The sequence below is a fragment of the Theropithecus gelada genome, chromosome 14 (genome assembly GCF_003255815.1).
Source record: "Theropithecus gelada isolate Dixy chromosome 14, Tgel_1.0, whole genome shotgun sequence".
NCBI classification, from domain to species: domain Eukaryota; kingdom Metazoa; phylum Chordata; class Mammalia; order Primates; family Cercopithecidae; genus Theropithecus; species Theropithecus gelada.
The window spans coordinates 116,851,671-116,869,921 of record NC_037682.1 but is presented as its reverse complement, the minus strand read 5'-3'; the positions used below and the strand labels follow the sequence as shown (position 1 = coordinate 116,869,921).

The window sequence follows — 18,251 nt, the reverse complement described above, 5'->3', positions numbered from 1 at the left end:
ACTATTATATAAATATGAATTCCTTGGTTTATTTCATTTATTTCAGTATAACTAATCTGACTTTTTATAGGAATTTTACCATGATTAAAGAGCTCTTACCTCCAGCGAGCATTGCAGTAAGTACTATTCCACAAGACCAAACATCAACCGGTTCTGCATGAAATTCTCTTCTCTTCAGAAGTTCTGGAGCAACATATGGTAAAGTACCACACATCTTGTTCAACAAACGCTCACGATTATTATACCGAAATACTGTTGCCAAGCCAAAGTCTGAGATTTTGAGGTTATCTAAACCAAAAGAAAAAAAGACGGCACTGAATAAAAATGTTTTGCAAATAGATAAACTTACAGGAATTAAGTTTTATTGAAAAAAAAAAATCACTGGTGTTACTTAAGGTTTGTAGAACTTCTCTTAAAATAAGCAAAATAGACCAAATTTAAAAAAATATACATCATCATCTATGCTAAAAGTAGAAAAAGGCCTCATCTCTTCTATTAACTTAAAAGAAGTATAACCAACATGCAAAGCAGTCTGGACCAGATTAAAGCAAGAGGTTGGAGTCAGAAGGTGCTGCCCTTCTGGAAAGGAGCACTCTAAACCTGAGCTGAAAGCAAAGCAAGGCCCTTCATCAGGTAGGGTGGAAGGCAGGAAGGAAACATCAGTAATACTTAGGCACAACTTTCTCAGCAGCAAGCAAACCCAGCTGGCAGAAGAAAATATGTGAAGACAAACCAAAATTTAACAAACCACAATAATTTTTTTCTTTTTCAAAGTACGGAGTCTGAGAAAAAGAGGAAAAATTCTGTACAAAAAAAAATTCAGAAGATCAAACATACACCCTAACTTCCCATCTTCAACACACAAAAACTGCAGGCAGGACTTAACTTATATTTAGTGAAGATCTACTATAACTTAGTGACAGACACTATGCCAGCCAATGCAGGTAGCAGATAAATCAGTGAAGACAATAGAAAACTGTTATGAAGGTTATAAAAATATAGAGCACTACAAGATCTTAGAGCAAAGGAATCTAACCCGGTCTTAAGAGTTAGAAAAGGCCTTCTATTATCCGAGGGCAATCTGGCAAAACATACTAAAATGTGAAACATTCACTCTTTGAACTAGCAATTCCCACTTCTATATCCATAGAAATAATCCCGTAAATTCACAAACATAAGAATATCCATAGCAATATTATTTGTAAATAAATGTCCATCAATAAATGATTAAATCTTACAATACGTTTGCACAATGGAAAATGTGGAGGTAGGTTTTGAAAAAAATCAACAAGGTATATCTATACATACTGACATGAAATCGTGCATAAGTGGGACAAAAAGGCTAACGGCATAAAAAATATTATAGCATGACCCAATTTTTATATTGGCCCTTTACACAAATTGATAAAAGTCATCACTGTCCTATTTTATTTTTTAAGTTAGAAGCAACTTAAATGTCTCAAAATAGGGGACTGATTCTTTAAAAATCAAGTACATTCACACAATATGTAAACCAATGAAATGTTTACCTCTATCTGACTGAGGAGGTAGCTACTGTGACTATCCTTTTTTTTTTTTTTTTTTTTTTTGGTTGAGAATGGGTCTCACTCTGCTGTTCAGACTAGAGTGTAGCAGCGTGATCACAGCTTACTGCAGCCTTGCCCTCCTAGGTTGAAGCGATCAATCCTCCTGCTACAGCCTCCCCAGTAGCTAGGACTCCAGGTGTACACCACCATGCCTAATTTTTTAAAAAATTTTTCATAAAGACAGGGTCTACGTTGTCCAGGCTGGTCTCAAACTCCTAGGATCAAGTAATCTTCCCACGCCAGCCTCCCAAAGTGTTGGGATTACCGGCATGAGCAACTGCATCCAGTTATCTTTTTAATAGCTAAATATGACACTATCTGGACAAACCACCAAGATTGAGTTCCAAATTACTTATAAGTAGTAATCACTTAAAATACTAATGGATAACTAAAATATTCTTTTGACTTCGTTTTGTTATGTCTGCAACATAATACTGAGCTATGTTACAGAATTGCACATAATAAAATTTAAATTTAGGAATATGTTTAGCTCTTAGAAAAAGAAAGGAAGAATATATTTGTGATGAAATAAACAGGAGGGTGTTAAATACTGGTAACATTTTATTTCTTTTTTTAAAAGACTCCTAAATATTAAATAGAAACAAAGAATTATATCTTGTATACTAATACAAGATATAAGGAATAACAATGTAATAAACACCCACTCACTTTAGAAAACAATGTTCTATTTCCTTTGAAATCTGTAAATACTTCCTTACATACATTCCCTCCCTTACCTTCTTAGAGGTAACCACTATTCTGAATTTGGTTTTATTACAACACCCTTGCTTTTCTGCGTGTTTTCTTCCTCCATGGTTACATCCTCAAACAATAGGCCGGGCGCGGTGGCTCACGCCTGTAATCCCAGCACTTTGGGAGGCCGTGGTGGGCGGATCACGAGGTTAGGAGATTGAGACCATCCTGGCTAACAGGGTGAAACCCTGTCTCTACTAAAAATACAAAAAATTAGCTGGGTGTGGTGGCGGGCACCTGTAGTCCCAGCTACTCGGGAGGCTGAGGCGGGAGAAGGGCGTGAATCCGGGAGGCGGAGCTTGCAGTGAGCCGAGACTGCGCCACTGCACTCCAGCCTGGGCGACAGAGCGAGACTCCATCTCCAAAAAAACAAAACAAAACATCCTCAAACAATATACTAGGTTTTACATATTTTTGAACTGTGTATAAATAGAATCAGACCATATGAATTCTTTTGCAACTGTCTCTTTTTGCTCTACATCATTATATACCTGAAATTCATCCATGTCACTGCTTGTAGATATAAGGCATCCATTTCATAATTTATTGTTGATAGGCATTTGGGTTATTTAGTTTTCTGCTATATTAAAAACATTGCCACTGTGAGCATCCTTATATACAAATAATGTTGTCTTTTTAAACCAGGTGGATTGATACATATCTATTTACATTTCATTATAATATTATACATAAGAATTTTTGTGTATCTGAATTTTTTAAGTTTTAAATAAAGATTTTTATGTTATAGAAACTCAAAGTAAAGGGGTAAAAAGTAAAATCCATATGCAGGTAAGAAAATAGCATGTATAGGTTGGGTGCGGTGGCTCACACCTATAATCCCAGAACTCTGGGAGGCCAAGGGAGGCGGATCACTTGAGGCCAGGATCTCGAGACCAGCCTGGCCAACATGACAAAACCCCGTCTCTACTAAAAATATAAAAATTAGCCAGGTGTGGTGGCTCAGGCTTGTAATCCCAGCTACTCAGGGGCCTAAGTCATGAGAATCACCTGAACCGGGGAGGCAGCGGTTACAGTGAGCCGAGATCATGTCTCTGCACTCCAGCCTGGGCAACAGAGCAAGACTCTGTTTCAAAAAAAGAAAGCCAACCATTTGTTAAGCACTATTCTAATACTAAGAATAAAACATCAAACCAGACAACAACTGCCTCATACAGCTGATATTTCTTTTCGATTCTGACCCTATAAGCTAAAGCTTTCGCTATCCATCCTTCTCAATTTGATGACATCCAGAAAATATAACTAAATTTCTTATCTATTTATCCAAGTCATACATAAAAAAAGAGTGAACAGGACAAGACTAAGGTCCAGGGTATTCTACAGGAACTTCCCTTTATTAATGCATTAAAGAATTATTTTAAACTATTCTTGGCCAGGCATGGTGGCTCATGTCTATAATCCCAACACTTTGGGAGGCTAAGGCCGGTAAACTGCTTGAGTCCAGGAGTTCAAGACCAGCCTGAGCAACACAAGGAAACTCCATCTCTACAAAAAATTAAACATTAGTCAGGCATGGTGACACCTGCCTGTAGCTGGTCCTAGCTACTCGGGAAGCTGAGGTGGTAGGATTGCTTGAGCCTAGGAGGTCAAGGCTGCAGTAAGCCCTGATAATACAGTATACTCCAGACTGGGCGACAGAGTGAGATCCTGTATCAAAAAAAAAAAAAAAAAAAAAAAGATTATTCTTATACATATAGTGAGCTAGGCTTGCACCTAGGTCAGGTTTCTCTACCTGATCCGCAATTGTATTGCATAATGAGACTTGTGATTTCCAAATATACTAAGTCTCCAAAATTTCCTTGATTTTTCAGATTTTGTCTGGAAATTCCAATAATGCAAAAGACTTGATTTTGCCTTGTATGGCTATGTTAAAATAACTTAGGTACCAGTGATAAAATGCTAAACTTACCCCTTTCATCCAACAGAAGATTTTCTGGTTTAATATCCCTGTGAGTTATTCCAATACCATGCAGATAAACCTAAGAGGGATGCAGAGGGAAACACACTAGAATTTGGTAATGTAATGTATTCATACTAATTTTAAATAAAAGGGACATGGACAACTATACCTACCACTCCTGCCATGAGTTGATGGAAGAACCTCTGAGCATCTTGTTCAGGCATGCCTATGTCTGGCTCTAAAACAAGTATGAAAGTAAGTTTATTGACTAAATATAATCAGGTAGCAACCACATAGCTTCTTAATTTGAAGCTTAGACATTTACAAATGTACTTAGGCAAACAGAAGCAAATGCCAACAAAAGATTCAGGAGTCCACTAACACATAGAGGGCTTAACTCACATTTACCTCTGTTAGATGGCAAAAGTAGTATTACAGAAAAATTATAGAGAGAAAAATCCATATCCAAATCAAGAATGTAAGCCATGCCTTGAAAGCCCCTGCTTCCTCTTATACTAACCCTGATTCAGTAACCTTCAAATTCTCCCCTATTTCTTCTAAATGCTATGCTAATTATTTTTCTCATTCCTGAAATATAATGCCAAAGGGGAAGTCTGGGCAAATCTAAGCCAATTTCACTAAATATTTTAGAGATTATACTTCTTTCATTATTTAACTTTTTTTAGAGATAGGGTCTTGCTCTTTCACCCAGGCTGGAGTACCCTGGCGTGAGATCATAACTCACTGTAACCTGGAACTCCTGAGCTCAAGCAATTCTCCTGCCTCCTGAGTAGCTAGGATTACAGGCATGTACCACCACACCTGGCTCAGATTTAAACTTCATATAGTCTCACAGTACAAAACCACGAATGCCTGTGAGGTCCTTCATGAAACACAGTTTCATTATGAAAATTCTTTTATCAGTTATCTTTTTATATTTTGATCTCTCTCATTAACTCCATTTCTTTTACCCTCAACTCTCTCCCGAGTCACACTGGAGATCCTAGTACCTCTTTATCAGTTTTTAACTTTTAATACAATAGCTTTAAATTATAAATTTACATCCAGATTTATTTTATGTACTTCTCAGTGTTCTGAAATATCGGTCCTTTGATTCTACATAGAATGTTTAAGTATTAATAGCAAACACAGAATTTACTTAATATACAAAAAGCAATCCTAGAAAATTCTCAATTATTTCATGTGAACCAAGAGGAAACAGCATGCTATTTTAGATCTGTAAATGTATACAATGATTTCATATAACTAGAATGTCTACAAAGAAAAAATTGTGTAGGCAATACATTGCATTTAGGATACACTGCATTTATGATGTACCATAAAACTACATTTTGTCACTCTTAAATTCTGTAAGACACCAATCTTAAACCAAAATCACTTATATAACTTGGGAAAGAAGTTTTCTTTCATTGACTCTATATATGCTTTTATGTATTAATACCAGTAGGAAAAATTTTTTAAAGATAATTTATTCCAATTTCACTGTTGCATGAGCAATTTTGAAAGGACAACGACCAAATAGCATGCCCAAGATTTAAAAAACAAATTTAAAAATTTGTTTAAAATAATTATCTTAAATTTCTTCCATACCTATTCTGTCAAAAAGCTCTCCTCCACTACAGTACTCCAGAAATAAATATTGGATGTTGCCTTCTCTCCTGTGACCATAGAATTTTACTACATTTTCATGATTTAGCATTTTATTGATACAGATCTCTTTCTTAATATTTTCTGGACAGTCTACGGCACGCTTCATATCTACAATCTTCACTGCGACTGCTTCTTCAGTTACTCTATTCACAGCAAGTTGAACTCTAAAAAGGAAAAAAGTTTTAACATTACAGAATTCCATTTCTTCTAAAACTTCCAAAGATTAAACATGACGCATCCAAAACTATTTTACCTTTATTACTTTTTCCACAAAGGAGAAACCAAGGAAGTGGTTTCTGCTATGTTCTCAACAGACACTACTCCTTTCTAAAATGTGAAATACAATAGCTAACCCTCCAAACACGTCATTATGCTGTCACACAAGTCATTTAATAAACGCTTCATAAAATAGACTGAGGTAATTCTAAGCCACATCACATATATACATGTTCTACTCACATACTTTTAAGAGCATTAATCCCATATTATATGTGCTTGTGTAACTGTCCTAAGCTCCTATGGGGTAGATACTATTATTGCCACCCTAAAGGTGGTGAAGGAGAGGTACACAATGACATTAGGAAGCTTGCCTAAGATCACAAAACAATGACCAGTATGTGACAGAGCAAGGATCTGAAACCAGGCAATCTCCAGAGTCTGCTCATTAATCACGATGCTTAAACTCTGAGAAGCAATGTGTGGGCACGAAAACAGTAACTTCGTGTCCCTTCCATCTCTTTACAAAGAAAACTTTTTTTTTTTAAGGGAAGGAAAAAAATATTAATCCTAGCAAAAAGACTGTGTAACTTCAGCTGCGAAAAATCTTGGATCTCAAACATCTACTCTCTAAATCACCAGAGTATGAGACTCCAAAACAATGAATATGCACTCAGAAGACGAAGGCGAGGTTAAAAGAACTTACTCTCCATAGGCACCTTCTCCCAGGGTTTGCACCAAGTCCCAGTCTTCCACAAAGGGCACTGCCATGACTCCACCGGAGCTCGGCTGTAAAAGGCAGGAATCCAGAAAAGATGGAAAGTGAGTGTAAGATCACCTGTGAAGCCACTGCGCCTCGCCTCTCCCCAGGATTCCCCACGAAAAATAACAGCTCTTGCCTTCCCCTTATATCTCATCCGCATTTATCCAAGTCTTTCAACCACGAACAACTATTCTAAACTTGGCCATTTTGTCGTGTAAATCACAATCGCCATTTCCACGCACACCGAAGGTTGAAATTCTGCCCTCCTCAGGCCTCAGAGGAAATTAATCGTTGTGGTGAAGAGGTGAGAGACAAATGCTTTCCGGTGAACGACTGGGGAAGGAGGAGGGACAGGTGGGGGTCTGGGGAAGAAAGAAAGGGGATAGAGGGAGCGGAACCGGGCAGAAGACGCCTGCGGCAGCGCCTCCTCCCAATTGCTCAGTTCCAATTCCCATCCCCATCCACACCCCTACCCGTCCCAGAGGCTGGGGCGGGGCCAAACTGCCCGGAGAGGCGGAAGGAAGGGCTGGGACCCTTCCTTGGGGTTCTTAGCTAGCAGTGTGTTAGTCCCTCCTGCCCCCTCTCTACAACGGGAATCTCCTGGTACCATTCCTCCACTCTCCGAAACCGCCCCTCCGCAGGAGTCTCTCCAATCCCCTGCGCTAGTCAATGCTAACTTTCTCCCACCGTGCCCTCCCTCGCTAATCTAGACCCCCGAACTCCTTCTTTAGAAGCCTTTCCTACTCTACCGGCCGCCCCTGCTCACCGGACTATCCTTTGCCCACCACTGCAGGAATCCAAATGCAGCGCTTTTCCCGCCAAAACTTGCTGGCGTCACGCTGCCGCAAACTCGCGCACCCGTGCCGTAAAGCAAGACAGCGCGCGTTCCCGGGTCTTGCCTCTGACTGTCGGCGGCTCCAAAAGACTGACGCCGAGAGGTTGCCGCTCCCGCCCAGAGTTGCTTTACAGTTGGGGAGAGATTCTGGCTGAATAGCTTTAAGGACGGCGGACCGCATCGGTGCGAATTGAGCTCTGGGCCCAAATATGAAGTGGCATCCAGCGTGAGGCTCGGCTGGGCGGTGCTCGAGCGTCTCTGGGTGAAGCCCAGGCCTCCATGCCGCGGGGTCGCGCGACCGTCCGCGCTGCGCTTCCAGGCGGGTCTGCGGGCTTAGCTCCTGGCCGCTCTGGGCCTGAAAAGCTGCACTACTACCTGCGGGAGGCCACCGGACAGGACTGTGAGGATCACAGTCAGTGCTGCAGAGTGCTTTGTGAACTTCAGAGTGCTGTACCCGTGGTGCTGGAGCCGAGAAACTAGCAGCAGCAAGAGAGCTGACTGTGAAGAAATGAGAGGAACTCCGTGTTGGGAGCGAGAGGCATCGAAAGGACTGGCCACGCAGTCAAGTGTGTGTGGCGGGGGAAACTTCCCGGAGAAAGAAAGCAGTTTATTTTGGAGCTTGAAGTCGGGATAACCAGTTTTGCCTTTTTTCTGTGAACCAGCTCCAAAGCAATGCTTTAGTTCAGCCCAATCTTTTTGCAGGAAGACCATCTGCTTAGCTTAGTTCTACAAAAGTTTTCATTTTTAATGTGCAAAAAACAGGCGGGGAGAGCCAAAATAAATTTTACAATGCAAATTTAAAAGCCGCGAACGTCATTTAAATAGAAAAGTAAATCTGAGGAAAGAGACTCGAGAACAAAATAGGAAAAATTGAAATAAGTATTCTCTGACAGTAAACTAGACTGGAACTCAAGGATATGCAGGATCATCTCCATTACATTCTCCAGCACTGGCCGGGCGCAGTGGCTCCTGCCTAGAATTCCAGCACTTTGGGAAGGCGAGGCAGGAGACGGCTTGAGGCCGGGAGTTCAGGACCAGCCTGGGGAACATAGGGAGACCCCATCTCTACAAATAAATTTTAGGAATTAGTTGGGCTTGGTGGTGTGTCCCTGTAGCCCTAGCTACTTGGGAGGCCTAGGCAGAGCAATCGTTGGAGTCCAGGAGTTAGAGGTTAGTGAGCTATGATAGCACTACTGCACTCCAGCCTGGGCAACAGCATGATTCCGTATATATATATATTTTTTATGTTTATATATTTTATATATATTTTTTTCTTAGTCCTTAAGACTGGGCCGCATACAAACACTAAGTATAACTAGCTATTATAATAGTAACAAAGTAAAACAAATATAAGATGTTACTTAAGGCTGGGCCCGGTGGCTCACCCCTGTAATCCCAACACTTTGGGAAGCTGAGGCGGGTGGATCACCTGAGGTCAGTAGTTCAAAACCAGTCTGACCATGGTGAAACCCCCGTCTCTACTAAAAATATAAAAATTAGCCGAGCGTGATGGCGAGTGCCTGTAATCCCAGCTACCCAGGAGGCTGAGGCTGCAGTGAGCCGAGACTGCGTCACTGCACCCCAGCCTGGGCGACAGAGCAAGACTCCCTCTAAACAAACAGCCAACAACAAAAACACACATTTCTTTTAAAGAAGCAAAATCAGGAACAAAAATCAAGGAAAAAGCTCTCAAAATGCTTATGTGTATAGTTTTGAATCATGACATCACAGATTAGGCTTTATGTAATCTTTTTACAGTTTGTTGTTTTTGGAGACAGGGTGTTTTGCTCTGTCACCCAGGCTGGAATGCAACTGGGCAGTCTTAGCTCACTGCAGCCTGGAACTCCTGGGCTCAAGTGATCCTCCTACCTCAGCATCCCAAGTCGCTGGGATTACAGAAGTGAGCCACAAGGCCTGGTATAAAAATAAAAGCAAGTTTTTAGATCATTTATCCCATTTTCTCTTGTTTCTTCACTGTGTGCTGAAAACAAAGAGTATGAAGAAGAGGAAGACCTGCAAATTTCCTGTGTGTCCGATGGAGTCTTTTTAGCCTGAAAAAAATAAGATATACAGACTCCAGGAGAATACCAGTGAAAGACAGAATACATGGAAATAGCCTCTATTCTCTTCTGAAAGCTTACTAAAATATTTTAATAGTAAAGGAAACCAATATTTAAAAGAACCCGTAAGAACAGAGTATGAGTCACATTTTGGAAAGTAGAAAGCCTTTAGATGAAGGATAATGAAGATGAATCCCAAAGCTAGCAATGGAAAGCAGAATTAACATCACAGAACTCTCAGAAAGCTCAAGTTGAACTGGTGATACCAGGTAACTGAAGATGGAGGTAAAAATGGGACTAAAAGGGGTAGGTTTAAAGGCTACATAAAAAGCAAATAGATCCCTGTACCCTTCCCTTTCTGTGTAACCAAGGAATTGTCCCTCCCCAAAGCTCGTATAAGATTTAAGCGGGTAAATGCATAATATGTGAACTGAAGACCATTAGGCACAGTTAAAAGCTTGGGCACCTTACTGAAAACAGAGGGTTTAAGTTTAAGTTTTATCCACTGAAGGTTGAGCCTGTTAAAACTTCTTTCCCTACTCTACTCCCAGAAAGCTGACTGCCTGGCTTACATCCTTGAGTAAGAGAATGTGCAAGCCTTCTCAAGGGAATCTTACCTATGTAAAAGATAAACATCTAAAATATCAGTATCATGGATTTCCCAATGTAACAGCCCAGCCAGATCACAGTAGACTGAAACCCACATTATTAATCCCCATCAACCCTACAAACAGACTTTTCAATCAGCTTTTTTGGGTCCCACTTTTTTTTTTTTTTTTTTTTTTTTTGAGACAGAGTCTTGCTGTCTCCCAGGTTGGAGTGCAGTGGCATGATGTCTGCTCACTGCAACCTCCGCCTCCTGGGTTCAAGCAATTCTCATGCCCAGTAGCTGGGATTACAGGTGTGTACCCCATACCCAGTTAATTTTTGTATTTTTAGTATAGACAGGGTTTTGCCACGTTGCCGGGCTAGTCCCGAACTCCTGGCCTTAGGTGATCTGCCTGCCTCGGCCTCCCAAAATGCTGGGATTACAGGCGTGATCCACTGTACCCAGCCTAGGGTCCCACTCTTAAAGAGGAGCAGACTAGCAAGAATTTGAGAAAGTCTTTAATAGGAAAGACATCAAAACAAAGGAACAGTCAAACAATGACAAAAAACCCAACCCCTCTGGGCATTAAAAATATAGAAGAAAAAAAGGAAGCTATTTTAAATAGATAGATTAGAAAATAAAGTTGAGGAAATCTCTGAGAAGAAGAGTAAATAGAAGAGTAAAATATAAGACTATTAGGAGATAAATTCAGGAAGTCCACCATCCAAATAACCATTTTCCAGAAAGAAAAAGAGGGTTGGGATTTCCATCCTCTTTCCTCTCTTAATATCTTGCATATATAACGCAAGAATATTTTCCAGAACTGAGGAACTTGACTTTCCATACATAAAATTCCAAACTGCTCAGCACAATAGGTGACCCACTCAAGACACAACATTGGGAAAATTTCAAAATATTATAAAGAGAAGATCCTAAGAGGTCTGGGTTGAAGGTGAGAAGGAATGGATACATTAAAAAAAAAAAAAAAGGAACAGCATTACATTTCTCAACATATGAAAGATAGGTCAATGCCTTCCTAGTCCTAAGGAAAAATCATTCCCAGTCTGGAATTCTGTACCCAGCCAACCTATCAATGGAGTATGACAAGAGACACGAAAAGTTCTCAAGAAATTTATCTCTCACACACATTTTCTCAGGAAGGCACTTAAAGGTGATAAATCAAGAAAGAAGTCAGGAGATTAACACACAATGTGACAATGAAAAGACAGATCAACCCAAGAGGTGTGCAGCAAACCTTGAGAGTAAACCAATCCAAACGGAACATCATGAAGAATTTCAGCCGGGTGCGGTGGCTCACGCAGCACTTTGGGAGGCTGAGGCGGGCGGATCATGGGGTCAGGAGTCCAAGACCAGCCTGACCAACATCATGAAACCCCGTCTCTACTAAAAATACAAAAATTAGCCGGGCGTGGTGACGCACGCCTGTAATCCCAGCTGCTCGGGAGGCTGGGGCAGGAGAATCACTTGAACCAGGGAGGCGGAGGCTGCAGTGAGCCAAGATCACGCCACTGCATCCAGTCTGGGTGATAGGAAGCGAGACTCTATCTCAAAAAAAAAAAAAAAAAAGAACTGTAATAGATAGCATAAATATGTCTGTTCATAGAAGTGAAAAATAGGATGGTGAAAAAGCTAATTCTACAGTTTCCTTACCACAGATTCTACACATGATGCCTAAAATTGAAATACCAAACACAGAAAAATAAAGCAATTATTTATGGTATTGAAAGTAAGTAATGTGAGAATCAGAGTTTAAAGTGGTTGCCACTAGGGAGTAGAAAACAGCATTACTGCCTTTTAGAATTGAGTTTTTGTTTTATTTTTTTACGACAGGGTCTCACTCTCTCTCCCAGGCTGCAGTGCATGTGATCTTGGCTCACTGCAACCTCCACCTCCCAGGCTCAAGGAATCTTCCCACTTCAGCCTTCCATGCAGCAGGGACTACAGGCACGTGCCACCATACCCAGCTAGTTTTTGTATTTTTTGTAGAGATGGGATTGTGCCATGTTGCCCAAGCTGGTCTTGAATTCCTAGGCTCAAGTGATCTGCACACTTCAGCCTCCCAAAGTATTGGGATTACAGGCATGAGCCATTGCACCTGGCCTAGATTTGAGTTTTTTATACTAAGTGCACAATAACAGTGAAAATGAAAAGTACACTTTTAAAAAAGATAGCTTCATGTAGCCTAGAAAGTAAAATTAAGATCCTCAGAGCGACAACTATAGAGACAAGTTAAAAGGTTATCCTATTTATAGTATAAAGGAAGATCATTAATAATTTCTAACTGGTATTAATCATATTGATAAATAATTCAGAATAACCTCCTCCACTAAAGATGAATTCTTTATATAAATCAAGTAATGTATTTACATATAGTAAATCAAATCTTAAGTCTAAAACCTCACCTAATTCATGGTATATGAATTAGTTTGGAAGGCTAAGTGCCCTGGCTATACAAATATACAACAGTGTATCCTTTAGGAGCACCACTATGACTAATCTAAAAGTTATACAATTCCTCCTGTTTCCTTAAATGGGTAACACTAAACAGTTAGCTTTTATTTTATTAATGACTTAGGGTTTATATACATCAGTGATATATGTCATAGGCTCTTTGTCCTGACATTAAATGTCCTCAAGGACCACTGTGCTTTCCAGTTAAGTTTTTTTGTTTTTTAGACAGGATTTCACTAGTGCCCAGACTGGAGTACAGTGGCACAATCACAGTTTACTGTAGCCTCAACCTCCCAGGCCCAAGTGATCCTCCAGTCTCATCTTCCCAAGTAGCTGGGACTACAGGTGTATACCACCATACCTGACTAATTTTTATTTTTCATAGAAACAATCTCCTTGTGTTGCCCAGGCTTAAAACTTTTTAAGAAGTTTCTCCTGGCCGGGCGCGGTGGCTCAAGCCTGTAATCCCAGCACTTTGGGAGGCCGAGACGGGCGGATCACGAGGTCAGGAGATCGAGACCATCCTGGCTGACACGGTGAAACCCCGTCTCTACTAAAAAAATACAAAAAACTAGCCGGGCAAGGTGGCGGGCGCCTGTAGTCCCAGCTACTCGGGAGGCTGAGGCAGGAGAATGGCGTGAACCCGGGAGGCGGAGTTTGCAGTGAGCTGAGATCCGGCCACTGCACTCCAGCCTGGGCGACAGAGCGAGACTCCGTCTGAAAAAAAAAAAAAAAAAAAAAAAAGAAGTTTCTCCTCTCTTTTCTTGCAGGCAGGCTGGCACTGCTCTCTAGGGACCTGTTACTAGCAATGCTTCCCTTTTTAATTTGTATCTTATTTGGAAAGAGCTTCAAAATTAGGTAATTAAACTTGTTAGCAATATACAATAGCAACAAATAGGCTAAGACTAAGGGAAAAAGAAGCTCACCTTTGAATAACCACAAGAGTTTTGAGTAAAGGGTCATTCCTGTGTCATGAATAAGTGAGAGTGCTGAAAAGTTCAATTTCAAATTGATACGTATGATTATATTTAAGCTGATTCAAAAACACCTACTGACCATCAAGCTCTATATGTAATGCTGGAAGAGTTTTTCCTCTCCATTGATAAACCAATAATTTCACTGTTTGTCTTGAGTCTTCAAAACTGCTGATTTATAAAGTCAGAGAGCATCTAAGGATAAGAGACATGGAGAACAGAGACATGGTAGCAACACACCTGCCTTTCTAGCCCAGAAAGGCACTCTTCTGGTCCCACATTTATTCATTCAATAGAAATTTATTGAGCCACGCTATTTGCAAGGAATTGTACTAGGTGCTGCAATGCAAAGAGTATGACAAAACTGTCTGTAGATGTAGGATCTGAATTGGTCTTTGATAGTTTTCCTGATTTGAGAAAGACGTCTCTATTTGGTAATTTAGGGAGCTAAGAGAATGGACAAGGTCTGCTTATGTCCTTCTGGCAACCTAGGATAGTTTTGCCTTCCTCAAATCAGTTGTCAGTCAAAACAAATAAGGCACATTTTTAAAAAAAATTCCCCCCTTTAATTGACCAAAGTAAAGCCATGACATTTCATTTGGTAACCTGTTTAGAATTATAAAAATCATTTCATTTGGCCCAGCCCATACTGCCCAGGACAAAACTTTCAGACAATTCTAATGCCATCCAGCTTTGTTCTTACAAACTGCATATTAAAAAAAAAAAAAAAATCTTCAATGTCCTAAATGTGATGTGCCCAGTGCAAAGCATATCAGAGCTGGACGTGACATTTATGTCCTTGACAAGCCTCGATTATCCAGGTCCTTTACCTGCAACATAAAGATGTCAGTTTAATATTTACAATCAGATCAACTTTGGAGAAATTTTCTACTAAAATGGATTCACCTAAAGTGGGTAGGATTATGTTGGGTTCTACAGCCTGGTTTAGGGCTGTGAATAAACAAGCACTGATTAGAGACTAGATTCTCTCTGCTTAGCCTTTTGGGATACCTCTGGGAGGAGCAATATTACTGATCTACCCTCCACATAGATCAAGGGTTCTCAATCTTTTCTTATATGAGAGATATACTCCTATGTGGTTCTATGTGACTCTATATACCTTAAGTTCTTCAGAGAGAGAAGAAAATGTAGTTAAATACAAACATGTGAATTTTTTCTCTATTTCCTGCACTCTCCCCACCCGTGAGCCTGATAATCACAGAAACTGGTTGAGTCAAGCCCCAGGTGGAAAAATATTACTGCAACAACTGCCAAAATGACGGCAGACTGGGATCATCTACTCTCTAAGAACAATCTAAAATAAAAAGTAAAATTTTCAGTGAGTTTGCAAGCTACTTTTCAAACACAGGTGTCATGAGAAATTTCCCTACTTGAGAAATATGTGGCCCATTTTATAAGCACTGAAACCAATCTGCAAAGTAAAAGTTGCTTTTTGAGACATATAGCATCTGCTTACCTTGTATATCCTGACCAGCCAATGTTCTGTGGTATACGCTTCCTCCAGGACATCAAGCTCAAAGTCTTTATTCCCAATCTCAGCATTTCGGACACGGTCAAAGCCTGGAGGACGCTCTAGAGAGGGATGAAAAAGAACACACTTCTTTCTACAGTGCTAATTTCCTATAGAGACAGTATATGGATTCAGTACACCATCTACTAATTGAATGATTATTCCTCAGCCTGCAATTTGGTGAGAGTAGAGCCCGCAAAAAAGAGCATCAGGTAGTAAGGGCAAATCAAGTGTTACTCTAACTTAAGTACCAGGCAAGATGATGCTTGCCAATGTCTTATCTCTAATCAGACAGACATAGGGAGCCGACTTCCAAGGCCCTCTATTCCTGAGGATTGTCATCCACAGCCTCTAACACATTAGCAACCCTTGCATGGATCAGAGAAAGAAGCCTACCAGAAGTCAAAGACCTGCATTCATGTCAGAAATTCTCCCTAGTGCAGAACCAAGAAATTGAAGTCAGAAGGAGAGACTTAACCTAATCAAATAACTCTCAATATAATCATCTGAAGATATGAAAAGTCACTTTCTCACCCTTTTGTTCCTGTCTTCACTATAATACCCTTAAGGACAATAAAAAGTAATGGTCAAAAGCACAGAATTTGGAGCCAGTCTTTGTCAGTTTGAATCCTGACTTTGCCATTAGTTGTGTGACACTGGACAGTTAAATAACCTATTTGTACCTCAGTTTCCTCATACTTAAAATAACAGGCTGGGTGCGGTGGCTCACGCCTGTAATCCCAGCACTTTGGGAGGCTGAGGTGGGTGGATGACTTGAGGTCAGGAGTTCGAGACCAGCCTGGTCAACATGGTGAAACCCCGTCTCTACTAAAAATGCAAAAAAAAAAAAAAAATTAGCTGGGGGTGGTGGAGCACACCTGTAATTTGTAATTCTAGCTACTTGGGAGGCTGAGGCAGGAGAATCGCTTGAACCTGGGAGGTGGAGGCTGCAGTGAGCCAAGATCGTGCCACTGCACTCCAGCCTGGGTGACAGAACAAGACTTAATATCAAAAAAAAAAAAAAGAAAACAAAAATAACAATAGCTAGGTGCAATAGCTCATGTCTGTAATCCCAGTATTTCGGGAGGCCATGATAAGAGGATTGCTTGAGCTCAGGAGTTCCAGACCAGCCCAGGCAACATAGTGGGACCGCATCTCTACAAAAAGTTTAAAAACAGCCAGGCATTGTGGTGTGCACCTTAGTCCCAGCTACTCAGAGGCTGAAGCAGGAGGACTCCTTGAGCCTAGGAAATCAAGGCTGCAGTGAGCCATGATTGCACCACTGCATTCCAGCCTAAGTGTCAGAGCAAAAACCCTATCTCAAAAAAATATACAAACAATAAAGATAATACAACAATAATATCAGTATATGCCTTTTGGGCTGCTGTGAGGATTAAATGAGTTAACAGACACAAAGCACTTACCAGTGCTTGGCATATGGAAAATACTGTGTATTAGTAATCACTATTATGACTATTGTTAATATTTTTTTTTTTTTTTTTTTTTTTTTTTGAGACGGAGTCTCGCTCTGTCGCCCAGGCTGGAGTGCAGTGGCCAGATCTCAGCTCACTGCAAGCTCCGCCTCCTGGGTTTACGCCATTCTCCTGCCTCAGCCTCCCGAGTAGCTGGGACTACAGGCGCCCGCCACCTCGCCCGGCTAGTTTTTTGTATTTTTAGTAGAGACGGGGTTTCACCGTGTTAGCCAGGATGGTCTTGATCTCCCGACCTCGTGATCTGCCCGTCTCGGCCTCCCAAAGTGCTGGGATTACAGGCTTGAGCCACCGCGCCCGGCCTGTTAATATTATTATGAATCACTCACTGGCTTCTGTGTAAACCTGTCCAAAGCGGTAGTAACACATCTTGTACATGAGGCAGTTGAGCAGCACTGGAGAACCTTCACGGTCCACACGGAACTCCCCAGTTGGAGTATAATAGTCATTCTCCTTAATATGTTTGCCTGTATCTGTGCTCCCTCCAATCCGGACCATCCAAAGAAACTTGTTGATATCTAGGAGAAAAAAAAAAAAAAAAAAAAGAACTGCTGCATTACAAAGGTTGCTGGAGTTAAAGCAGGTTAGTATTTCTAAGAAAATTCCTCAACATTTTTTAAATGGGGATTGGTATCATTTACCTCTAATTTATAAAAATAGTGAGGACAACATATGAGCAACACATTTTTCATCAAAATATACAACTTTTCTGAGAAATGATTATACTCCTGAAATCCTATGCTACTAGTCCAGACTTAAGCCACAATTGAAATTGGTCCTATAGATTAGCTAGGGCTAGGCTATCAAATGTAGTAGCAATTAGCTACATATAGCTGCTGAGCAGCTGAAATGTGGCTAGTCCAAATTAAGATGTACTGTAAGTATAAAATACACACTAGGTAAGTATGAAAAACACACTAGATTTTGAAAAGTTAGTAAAAAAAAAACCCTAAAAGGGGGTATACTGGTTATATATTAAATAATAATGTTTTGATATGAATATTCAGTTAAATAAAATTATTAAAATTACTTTCACCTGCTTATTTATACTTATTTTGATATGACTAACATAAAGCTTAAAATGATAACGTGGTTCTCATTATTTCTATCAGACAGTGGGCAGGGCTGATCTAAAGAGTAGTAGCTTTACCAAAAAGGTAGACAAGACATGAATGTTCTCCTTCTTGACCAACAGTTGCCAAGTTATGGACCTCCAAAGCATGTATATGAGAAGTCAACATTTCTGTGTCAAACACACTCCCATGCTTGATAAATACTGATACAACCATCAACTCGTGATATCTCTTTTAAGGTTCATCATTCACTGTATTGCTTGCATAGACTTTAGGGAAATCAGTTGCTACATGTTTCACTGGATGGTTAGTATTAAAAA

The 18,251-nt window shown here is 40.4% G+C and overlaps 2 protein-coding genes across 5 annotated transcripts in view; both read right to left on the bottom strand.

Annotated features, from left to right (window-relative positions):
• Positions 1 to 8,258, bottom strand: part of CHEK1 (checkpoint kinase 1) — a 53,088-nt gene extending 44,830 nt beyond the window's left edge. The window contains exons 1-6 of one of the 3 annotated variants that reach the window (XM_025356510.1): positions 7,674 to 8,074; positions 6,851 to 6,933; positions 5,869 to 6,092; positions 4,431 to 4,495; positions 4,267 to 4,336; positions 100 to 288 (exon numbers count right to left, since the gene is read on the bottom strand). In XM_025356510.1, coding sequence (XP_025212295.1) covers positions 100 to 288; positions 4,267 to 4,336; positions 4,431 to 4,495; positions 5,869 to 6,092; positions 6,851 to 6,915 — 613 coding nt within the window. In that variant the 5' untranslated portion in view covers positions 6,916 to 6,933; positions 7,674 to 8,074. Of the gene's footprint in view, positions 1 to 99; positions 289 to 4,266; positions 4,337 to 4,430; positions 4,496 to 5,868; positions 6,093 to 6,850; positions 7,333 to 7,673 lie in introns of those variants that run through there. The other 2 variants (XM_025356511.1, XM_025356509.1) reach the window with 2 other exon arrangements.
• Positions 8,259 to 14,086: 5,828 nt separating this feature from the next.
• STT3A (STT3A, catalytic subunit of the oligosaccharyltransferase complex) overlaps positions 14,087 to 18,251 on the bottom strand; it is a 29,654-nt gene continuing 25,489 nt past the window's right edge. Inside the window, exons 16-18 of one of the 2 annotated variants that reach the window (XM_025356506.1) lie at positions 17,188 to 17,376; positions 15,315 to 15,430; positions 14,087 to 14,667 (exon numbers count right to left, since the gene is read on the bottom strand). In XM_025356506.1, coding sequence (XP_025212291.1) covers positions 14,629 to 14,667; positions 15,315 to 15,430; positions 17,188 to 17,376 — 344 coding nt within the window. In that variant the 3' untranslated portion in view covers positions 14,087 to 14,628. The remainder of the gene's footprint in view (positions 14,668 to 15,314; positions 15,431 to 17,187; positions 17,377 to 18,251) is intronic. The other variant, XM_025356507.1, reaches the window with a different exon arrangement.